This window comes from Cryptotermes secundus, unplaced genomic scaffold, assembly GCF_002891405.2.
Source record: "Cryptotermes secundus unplaced genomic scaffold, Csec_1.0 scaffold116, whole genome shotgun sequence".
NCBI lineage: Eukaryota > Metazoa > Arthropoda > Insecta > Blattodea > Kalotermitidae > Cryptotermes > Cryptotermes secundus.
In genome coordinates, this window is record NW_019732857.1 from 601,698 (window position 1) to 613,090 (window position 11,393).

Genomic DNA, 11,393 nt, shown 5'->3' on the forward strand with positions numbered 1-11,393 from the left:
CTTCCATGGATAAGTTTCTCAGATTTGTTATTATAACGAACTTCTAAAGATTCTACAAGTTTTACCGGGCTCCTGTCAACACAGGATAACGAAAGACAACAGAGGAACATGTGCTTTTTTCAATTTCCCAAAAGGGATTCGAACTGCAGTAATGGTGTTCGAGAAGTCAATTTTGTACACACCTCGAACAATGTGACAACTGTAATGTAAATAATAATTTACAAATATATAATTTAAATAATAACAGTGATTCATCCTCTGAAATATGTAAAATTAAAGGCTCTATTACTGAATTTGTGCACTGAATGTGAGGGCATATATTAACATTACTTTAATGCTGAAAACTTGTTGGATTCCCATCGAGATACATACTCTTGAAGTCTATATTAATACTCATGTATACTTATTATTGCACAGGTCTTGCAAAGTATTTGCCCTTTTCTGAAAATATTTATAAGAAAATTTAATTTCAAACATTGAAATCAGGTGACTTAGAATTGTCAAGAAATAAGAACAGGTTGTTTCTGTGTATCATAAATATTCATTGATGAATAAATAAACAAGTTTGGGATAAAGCTACACAAACTGGTTCCACTATCATGCAGTGGAGTTTCAGCTGTTTTTACTCATAGTTGTTAACTTAAGAAATTGATATGTACTTGGTCACAACTTTTATTTATGATGTAAGTAATTGCCTCAGTATAGCACTGCAAAATAACTATCATAGAGAGATGGCTGCTGGAGGATCTAATGATGACCTGAACAAACGTAAGTCTCAGAATGAGTTCTTGGATATAGTTGATGTTTTTAACCCTTTCATTTTGAGAACATTTGAAGTTAATTTATACCTTCCACATTGTTGTTGCTTTACTTCATTTAGTAGACTCATTGTTGAAGTTGTTAGACGTGTTTGGAATGCTTGCTGGAAAATAGACAAAAATATCTGTTATTTATAATTACTTCATACCCGTCTACAAGTTACTCATCTGTTAAATTAATTTTGTACCCTATCGGAGCTCACAATATACTTCTCAACAAAGTATCACTCTAGTGGCTATAAACATTTTATAATTCAATTTGAAAATAAAGAAAGAGTCCTTCACTCTCTCTTAAAAACCTTTGCATGTATGCCTTCAGTATTCCTTTTATTCTTAATGTTACAGCAGCCAGAAATAGTAATACCACACAACATGTCAATAATATAGAATTGAAGTAACAAATGAAATAAATTTTAGCAATCCATTCATATCAACATAACACATGAAGAGTAACAGAACAGAAATGAGGCTAAGGTGAGACAAAATTAAGAGAGATGGGTGAAAAGTGAAGTTTGATTTTCTAAAATTTTCTAAAAATGTTGTTATATCTTCAAGTCACCATATTTCTAAAATATTTGAGCTCCTATAACAATTTTTAAAACTGATTTATGAACAGAATTTTATAAAAATTTTGTTATACCTTTAGTTTCCTACATGCAAATTAATTTAACAACTACAAAAACAAATGAACTGACACTTTTGAACAGCAATTGCTTAATATTTACATTCACCCTGATGTAAATTTAAAAATTTTAGACTTTCATAAAGTGATTTCTACCAAATGTTATTAACAATATATCACAACATGATAAAAATTACTATAATTGATCGAATGTGGCATAAGCATATAAATCTAAAAATAGAATTACATTTCAGTGAAGAACTAGTATCAAATAGTAAACAGTAACCAGTAAACAATGTAAGAATCAGACAACAGCTTCATATGTGTCTTTATCAGTAATGAGATGTGACACTTTTGATTTTCTCATACCAGAGTGGAGCATATGTGTAATCTGTGAATAAAATATCAGGAATTGAATGTAAGTAATTCTGGAAATAAGATTTGTAATACAGATACTGATTTTAATTAATCTAAATCCATGGCATATTTCTCTAAATATATCATATATATTGAGCACAATATTTTGTTCCTTGTAGTCCAGAAGTAATGTAAAATAAAAACTATTACAATTAACCTTTAAATAATTCAGAGTGTTAGGCCATAATCTGAGTGATAATGGCACCCTTCATATGCCACCGTAACCTACATGATATTTTTAAATACAGTAATAATTCTAATAAATATGTAAAAGTAGCGAAGATGTATTTGGAGCCTTTTCTCTGAAGGAAGGTACAGAAAACCGTAATAACCTTGAAGGTTTAGAACATCAAGGAATTGTATTTATGAAACAGATAACTAAATAGTTGTACAATGTTATATTGTTCAAATCCTTGCATACTGCTATTGTCTTCTTTTTGGACTGCATTGTTGTTATGAGTGTTAGACATTTCATATAAACGAATTTCACGGTGTCAACATGTTCTAATTTATGACAACTGGATTATTTCCAATACACTTTTCTTTTTCGTAAAGGTGGGAGATTTTTCTGGTGGCTTCTCACAGAGCCAGTAAAATAGATCCTGTCATCAAAAATCATTCTACCGTATTTGTGGGGGTGACAAAATTTGAATTGTCAAATATGTTTCAGCTCCACTGCAAGGTGCAGTATCACCCATTCCCTAGTGCAATAACCCAGGAAGCAAGTGCAAGAAATTTTCTTTGAATACATGTCAAATTTGACAAAGTACTCAGTCTTCTGACACCATACTTTATAAACTATTTTCACTGCTTACAATAGTGTATGGCAGTCTGTAGATATAAATCAAGCATTTGTATATTTTGACTTTCTGTGACTTGTGAATTCAAGTGATGGATTTATTGTGGTCTGTGGCTCTCATCATGTGGGATTGGTCATCAAATTGTTTCAGTTCTCTTTAAAGCTCTTGGGTATTTCAACCTGTGCTAGAAAAATAATCCAAACTGCTCCATCTTAACTGAAATAATTTTCAAGTTTTGGGACCACATTGGTTACAACTAGAATAATCAAAATCAAAGGAAATTCCAACCCCTCATTTCTTCTATACTAATATCAGCTCAGTGTTTATCAGTTGGTTGCGCCACATAATTTATTTTGCTGTGTGGCAAACATATCTGGTTCTGCAACAATTAGCAGTAACATCTGTCTTGCAATGTCAGGAAGAAAATATAACTCTCTTTTCAGTTCCTTTGTAACAATATTCATTTCAACATTCCTTTCTTTTATCAACATTTAATCCATCAAAATGAAAGATGTTCCCCTTCCTCTCCTTCTGCATTACCCTTGTTCAACCTTTCATTGCTTACATCGATTTGCATACATAGAGTTTTGCTGATCCTTTTTTACCAGTCTGTCCATACAATTCAGGCACTTGAATTGCTCTTATTTCTGAATTTTATTTATTTAATTTCCCGTTTTTTACTTTTTAGCCTACTTTCCTTCTTTTGAGAAAATGAAAGTAGGATTAAGCCATTTTTATCCTATCTGAGTGTGAGCATGTCTCTGTATCCTCTGTAAAGTTTTGAATGCCTGAACCAATCTTATGAAGCTTGGGATGCATATCATTGCATCTGAGTTCATTTCAGTGGCATACTTTATAAATCCTCCTCACGAGCCTGCGAGTCTGTATTTGTATCCCTCCTATCATTGCCAGGCCCAATGCTTAGTTAAGCAGAGGAACAACTTTACCTTTTTACTTTTTAGCAAATATTTGGTTGGAGGGGGGGATGCCAGGCCTTCCTCCTCAGCAGTATTTACATTGTACAGTACATTCACCATGTCTACACAAAAGTATTACTGTTTCGAGAAAAATTGATATTTAATAGATTGTTACACCAACAATGATCGATTGCGACAGATGTCTGCAGTTTCTCACACTAGTCACTTGATGTCAGGTATTACCAAAACTGGGAATTCGAATGACCATGATGAATGACTGAAAAAATTGGAATGTGTATTTCTGCAGCACAGAAATGAATAAAATTTGTTTCAAAAGAAGAGTTACCCAACCCATCGATGGACGAATATCTAAAAAGTCAAAATAGTAATAAAAATGTAGTTTAATGCTACAGTTTCTTACATGTATAGGAATTTTGTATCTGGTTTGTAATAGTACAAGTAATTCATAATATTAATTTATAAAGTAAAAAAAGTAAAGGTATCTATATAACAGGCAGTGGAGACTCATAGATCATTATTTTATGTTTATATCATATTTGTATCTTGACAGGTTCTATATCCCATAGGTTGGTTTGACCTTGTATGGATTAAGAGAATGCAAATAAATAAATAAATGAATGAATGAATGAATGAATAGGGTTGTGAGACGTTGAGGTTCCCACATTTTCTAGACAATCGGCTCATAAATGGCAGCAAGGTTGTCAGCTTTACGCGCCGGCCGCCCTTTACCTCCAAGAACATTCCAAGACTATTCCTGGTACTCATTTCTGTTAGAGGCTGAGTCGACCTCATGGCCATAGTGCAGCTGGAAGGGTTAGGTAAATTGAAAAAAATCCAGTGACCTCATCTTGACTTGAACTCGCGACCTTCCAGCTTGTAGCATAGTGCCTAAACTAACTACGCTACCACGTGACCCCAACACGAATTTATACAAAATGTAAATATATTTCATAAATTAACTGTGTATTAATACAAAAATTTAAATGTGGCACTTCAGATGAATACTTACAATATAATTCGAACTTACCTCTTTTCTTTGATGAGTATATCTATGAAACTTAACGGAACGAGACACTTATTTGACGACAGCAAATATTTTAACGTGCATTATGATCCTTTGGGCTTTTATCGAGATAAATCTGAGTCTAACGTTGTGATAAACATTTCACGTTTCCTAATAAGATATAAAAATATCGCAGTAGAATATTATTACCAAATAATAAATTTCTCGAGTGTTCATACTTCACTGTTCTAAAAGAAATCCAAGCACTATAAATGTATAACAGTTCATTTTGAGGGAAGAAGTAAAGTAATTTAACTTTCTTGAAATATGTTCATATTATTGCTATTACCGGAAGTGGCGTGGCTCTCATCTCTCTCAGATCGATGTTACGGAAGAAGTCACATAATAGCAACTCTTCCACTGAAGGAAACCGTCGTTCTGGGTGCTGGAAGATGAACTCCAGTACCTCCACCACCTGCAAATGTAATCACATTATATACTATGTTAACTGGTTTCCAAGGACAAGACCTACTTTAAAGATACACATTTTAGAGAAAATCAACTTAAAACTTATGTACAAACGCCGCCTTGAAGTAATGAGTAATGGCGACTGTGCCAAACTATGAGGTAATTCAGCGTAATGTACGACAAGTGACTGCGACATTTTGGAATTATGGACAACTACGAGACTCTTATAACATAGAAGAGTCAAATTATACATTTACGGAAGAAATGTGGCAATTGAATTAATTATATTACGAAAAGCTTTGTGTCTTGTGCTTTTCTTTCCAAATATTTTTTTTATATTATTCTGCCCATATTATTAACTCGCAAAAAGTACCTGATAAATAAAATGTAGGTTGTGAAGAATACTATCTTAGCTTCTCAATAGTACTATTTTCTAGGATATACCGCCGTTTAGTCAGCCGAAAGTCAACCGACGTTTCGGATGAACATATCGCTTCCGTCTTCAAGTTCGAAGAATAAGCTGAGCAGGAAACCAGCGAAAAAATCATGTATCAAGGAGATCAAATCCTACGTAATAATGTGACATATGAATCCACTGCCAGACAACGCTCACAACACACATGACCAACAATTCAGCAGCAGTTTATTCTTTGTATCCGCGGTGACGTCACACAACAGTAGGTAGAGGCGAGGTGAATTTTTCTTTTGCCCGCGTAACTGGCACATACGCTGTGAAGTAACACAGTAGTGTATAGCGTCACGTGACACGTGTTTTATGTGAGTCGTGTCCGTGCTGCGTCTTCATAAGTGAGCAGATTCCGAATAAGTAAAGTAAACCCGTTCGTGCTCTCTTCTCCGCCATCCGCCTTCCTGGCCCTGTCAGACGGCACGGCTTGCTCCCATGTTTGTTGCAGAATTTTAAGATGTAATGTAATTACACGAGTGCTTACCCATGATCACATTTGAACCATTTTGGACTACAATTTTTAATAAATGCTCTAATGGGAAACACGTATGCTGAAAGTAATTTTGTAAGCACTGTTTACATCTAAGAAACGGGAGGTCACCCCTTTGCCTAAGCAGAACTTACACCAAATAACACGGAAATGTAACAGGGTCGGTTACTCCTCCCTACCACTCACCATCACCATCACCACTCTTCAACATATTCGAACCTTGTTCCACCAATATTGATAGAATTTGCCTCAGCCGCAGAGCTGTTAAAATTACTTACCAACGCAAGTGGCTGCCACGTCCTTTTGCTAAATGCATGCCGATATGACTGCACTGTAGCATTCCCTGCCCACACTTCGCCAGTACCACAGTAGGAAGAAGAGAGCGTGTGCTCTAGTAAAGAACCTTACATATCCATCAAATTGGAGGTCGGATGGGTCTCTGAGGCTTTCCCGGACTACAAATCTGGCTTTTGGCCTTAGATCTTATGGTCAGTAACCTTGCTGACTGAGCAACTACAACTCTTGTTTAATGTGAGAGGAGTTGCGCCTAATTGTTCCCTACAGTAGGTTATTTAACTAGAGGCTTAACTAGAATAGATAATGTGCGTAATTCTAGCTGCTCATAGATATACACATACTAACGTTTTTGGGAGCTTATGTATAGTTCATCCAGAGAGGCAGGAATTAAATATTTCTTTGATCGGTTTTATTTTCGCGCGGAAATATCGGTGCAACCGCTTTGTAAAAAATAATTCAGACAAGATCATGCATATGTATTGATGAGAAAGACTGAGAGACACTGACCTGAGGGTAGTTCCTGATGTCAAGGAGGTGTCCCTGGCTAGGCTGAGGGGTACACAACTCGTAGCCAGCGCACATCTCGAACAGCACATGTCCTGAGGAGATGATGTCAGAATTTTACTTTACTTGAATAAATTATGAATATATTTCTCTTCTGTACTTCATGGACGACATATTCATGTGTTCCAGGTTTACTACAGAAGGCAAGAATGAACGTATAACACTCCGAAACCTTGGTTAAAAGAGCTCTTATCTGGGTATGTAATTTAGTGATTATGCGGAGAAGTGCGTAAAATAGTTGCTTGTATATCAATATGCAAAAATAGAATAATTAGAATAATCACAATTCACACACATTATTATCTGCTTATTTACCTTTTGCTTTTTACGTTCGTTTATATAGTAATTATTTCATAAATTAATATTACATTTCCGTATACCATACCAGTTCTCTTAGAGTACTTATAACACGTGTCAAGAATATTAACATCTGAAAAGAGTGTAAATTTTTAAGAAACTGGATACGAGTTTCAGATAGGCAGAAGAATAGAGACAGATCAGTAATACAGTTTCTGGAAACGTATCATCTGATGGGAACTCAGGAGATCGAAATATGTAGTGGTTTTAACGAACATTTGTTGCCCTTCAAGTTATATTGTTAGTCTTTCAATTTCACTAATTTATTAACTATTAAACGCCGCAAAATACAGAATTTGAATATTAAATTTATAGATATAATTTAGACCTGAGAGTTTTATTATACACAGAGAAGAACTAAGCTTCATAAAAGCATTAGTTTCGTGTATTTGTTATTACGACTTTCCGTACCAATGACGTCAGAATGTTTTCTCAGAGAAAGAATGCCAGTCTCCATCGATTTATGGGGTTTTCTTTGTGGCAGGTTTGTTTAATATACAATACGTTGTAAAAATATTTTGAAATTTTACCGAAGCAGATAGAGTCGACTGCCGGAGGCTCGGTTCTGGCTCGGCTCCAAATTACTGGGTGGATGCGAGAAGTGTGTCCCAGTAACGTGTTCTCCAACCCCGTCAGCCTGAAGCAAATGAAGGAGCCTGACAGTGCTGCCACTGTATAAACATTTATATAGCGGGTAATTTTCAGCCTCATAAAATAAAGCTTAACTAAATGAAACTGAAGTAAAGATCGGATTAAATTCGAGGACCTTTGGCTACCATTCAGCTGAAAATTTTCTCTTCACGTCTCCTGTTCAAAACACTAGATTCATGAAGCATATTACTTCTAGAGAAGATTTAGGCAAGCAATTTTCCTTACTCTTATGGAATATTTAAGTTCATTTCTGTCTTCAGGAAAGCCATTGGACCCTGTTCCGTGTCGTATGAATGTAGCCCAAGCACTCGAACTACGTTTGTTTGAGATCAAGTTTAATACTCGCTGCAGTACACTTAGTTCTGCACCCAGTCTTACAAGTGATACCACCCTTCCAGTTTTCTGGCTGGAACTCTAAAAGCGTAACGGTGGAAATATACAGAAATATGTTTATTTTTTCTTGGCACTACAGCCCCAGTGGGCCCAGGCCTACCTCCATGACCTTCTCTGCTCACTTCGGTTTTTCTAGATCTTACACATTCGGTTGGACGCCTTGGGCGGGTGATCAGCTCGTCGCAAGGCCTCTACCTGTACACAAACACAGAAAATCACACACACAAAAACTAAAGATCCATGCCCTGAGTGGGATTCGAACCAACGATCCTGGTTTCCAAGCGAGCGAAGACAGTACATGCCTTAGACCGCTCGGCTACCGTGACCGGCCGAAATATCTTTAGGCCCGTTTAATTCACTGACAATATCACACAGTCGCCCCAGTTCTAACTTCCTGAATTATGGCACCTGAAACCGGAATAACACTCACTCGAGTTGCTTTCCATTTTGGCGACTGAATGACACAGATTTCTCGTAACATTCATTATTATCTGATTATATAAAACAATGGTAATGGTAATATANACAGCTCCACCATTCTTGACAGCGACACCAGATGAAGAATGTTCAGCTGCATTCCCCTGCCCTTTACCTCAAGGAAAAGAAACCCCGGTACCAATTGGATAGGAGGCTGGGTGGTCCCCAGAGCCGGCATGAAATCTGCGAAGTAGAGAGAAATCGAACCCCGGCCATTCAGCCCGTCGCTATAGCGATTCAGCTTTCCTGTCTCCTTCTCTTTTACCTTCTAAAAACCGAATTATGAAAGAAGAATTACAGGGGAAGGTCTAAATTATGAGAGTAAGCAACAAACAATGCAATTAAAGCAAAAGTTGTCCTTTGGCATACGCACAGTGTTATAAAAAGCATAGGGGCTTGGATGTACAACTCCACATCTTCGAGGCCCTTGCCTTAAAATGGAGTTAAGCGCAAGCTTCATGTGACGCACAATTCGCTACTGGAGAAAGGCCCGAAGAACTCACGAGATGGAATCCGAAGCCACTACCTACGTTACAATGCAGTGAAGACCAATGAACATAGAGATTCTACCCTGTAGAACAAATTGGCTCAAGCGGTAACGCTTCTGAACTATATTTGCGAGATATTTCGTTTCGACTCCGGGCAGGAACATCTTCTAATCTCACTGAAATTTTTTCGTTTTATTCTTCACGGCATATTCCAACATGGTATCTGTATCCAGGGTGCAATCGTGTCCTTCCAAATCCCTTTCAGCTTACTATTCATGTACTACCATAGCAATTGACGCTGTATAAGCTGAGGTACTGAAACTCTTAAATCAACCGCAGATTAATAAACGATCCTGTCACTTATTGTGAAACATCTGGTAATAGTGTTAATATCTTCCCGGAGAATGGGTTTATTTTTACGGAGTCTAATGTTAAAATCAAGCTCCACGTATATTACCTGGCAACTCCATTCTGCAGTATGATGTTACCGGAGTGGAGGTGGCTGCAGGGAGGGAAGCCACGATCTTTCAGGAACAGAAGGGCCTCCAATATTTGGCGTCCTAACCGCTGTACCTGAGACACAGGCAAACCCGCGCTACGCTGTCCATACTTCTGCCTCCAGTCCTCTTGCCATCGACTCTGTTCAGATAGCGAAGTATCTCAGAACACAATATTTTTGCGTTTTTCACATAATACATGGCATAAATTTAGAAGGAATTTGTGTAAAATAATAAGTGAAAATACTGGCATATGCTGACAAATGAAGCAACAAATGATAAGTAACGAAATGNCTGTATTTCACGCACTTTACTGACAGTGAGGATAAATTTAAATTTTTCCATGTGCTTAATTAATTAATTAAGCACTACGTCATAAAAATATATGGGGGAGCGGAGGTATGGTTCCACCATAGCACTAGATAGAATTCAGTGGTCAGCTTCACGTCCTTACCGCTTTGCTCTCCGGAAAAGGACCCACTGTATCCACTGGATAGGAGGCTGTGTGGGTCCCAGAGGCAAACTGGATGACGTGGAGGAAAGAAAAACTTTTTTCTTGAATGAAATCGAACCAGGTTGTCCAGCCCATAGCCCGTCGCTATACGGACTGAGCTATCCCGGTTGTCAGTTACAGTGAAATAATTTGTGGCGGCATTTCGTAGAGATAGACATTATAACTAAGTTTTCTTATTTCACTTCGTTAAATTTAATAAAATAAGGAACATCCTCTCTCCAGAAGTTACAAATATTTCGTGCCAAAAACTGGGGCTAGACGACAAAGATTTCAAAAGTAAAGTAACTGACACCAGGAAAGGGGCATACTTCCACTTAGCGCGAATGTTGCGCTTGACTAATAGCTGCACCATCAGTCTTACTCTGCAACAAGTTGGCAGCGCGATCGGCGAGAAATATCTCTCACTCAAGCATTTCAGGGCAATTTCCAGACTAGTGAATATAACCAGGAAATGAAGAACACAGGGAACCACTTTGGAATTTATACAACGCTGAAGGTAGGAATTTGGAATATTATAATTTTAATTTGCAGAGAGACTGAACTGGATGCCGATATTCACACTGTTCGTGTGGATATTACAAGAAGTACGGAAACTAAAAGAAATTGAAGAATTTCAGAAGTCCTGCGTGACTGCATTACGTTTAACGGTGGGCTCTCTCACTCTTGTGAGTAGCTTTGCACATAAAATCCAAAACCATTATTACATTAACATATTATTTAATATTAACAGAAGGGTACAAATTGTAAGAAACAATATAATATTAGTCGATATTTGTGTCCCTGAACACAGAAAATATGAAGAAAATCTTATCTCTGAATTTCATAAAACTGCTTAAACACTCCAAATTTAGAAAAGGATTACTGTAACAGGTGGTTACGCTGCAAGGAGTCATAGCACGATTTGTTAAAGACGTGATGGGAGGCGGTATAGGAAGTAACAGTGAGGGATACCTAATATTTTGTCTCCTAACAAACTCAACTTTCATGCATAAATTATTCCATAAAGGGGAGAACATAATCTCTCATAATTTATTTGAAGACAAAGAGTTAGAACTCTTAGGACATGTTTAAGTTAACCAAGCAAATTTCCAGCTTCTGTATAAAATCAACATACCGACAAGGTATAAGTTTTA

At 36.8% G+C, this 11,393-nt stretch overlaps 1 protein-coding gene across 3 annotated transcripts in view; it reads right to left on the minus strand.

Moving 5' to 3' along the window:
• Positions 1–11,393, minus strand: part of LOC111867781 (slowpoke-binding protein) — a 274,904-nt gene that overhangs the window by 257,012 nt on the left and 6,499 nt on the right. For all 3 annotated transcript variants that reach the window (XR_004513370.1, XM_023857928.2, XM_023857930.2), the window contains exons 4-8: positions 9,707–9,888; positions 7,771–7,877; positions 6,827–6,918; positions 4,948–5,073; positions 849–922 (exon numbers count right to left, since the gene is read on the minus strand). Coding sequence is in view for 2 of the 3 variants with exons in the window: in XM_023857928.2 (XP_023713696.1) it covers positions 849–922; positions 4,948–5,073; positions 6,827–6,918; positions 7,771–7,877; positions 9,707–9,888 (581 nt within the window). In the remaining variant the exon portion in view is untranslated. The remainder of the gene's footprint in view (positions 1–848; positions 923–4,947; positions 5,074–6,826; positions 6,919–7,770; positions 7,878–9,706; positions 9,889–11,393) is intronic.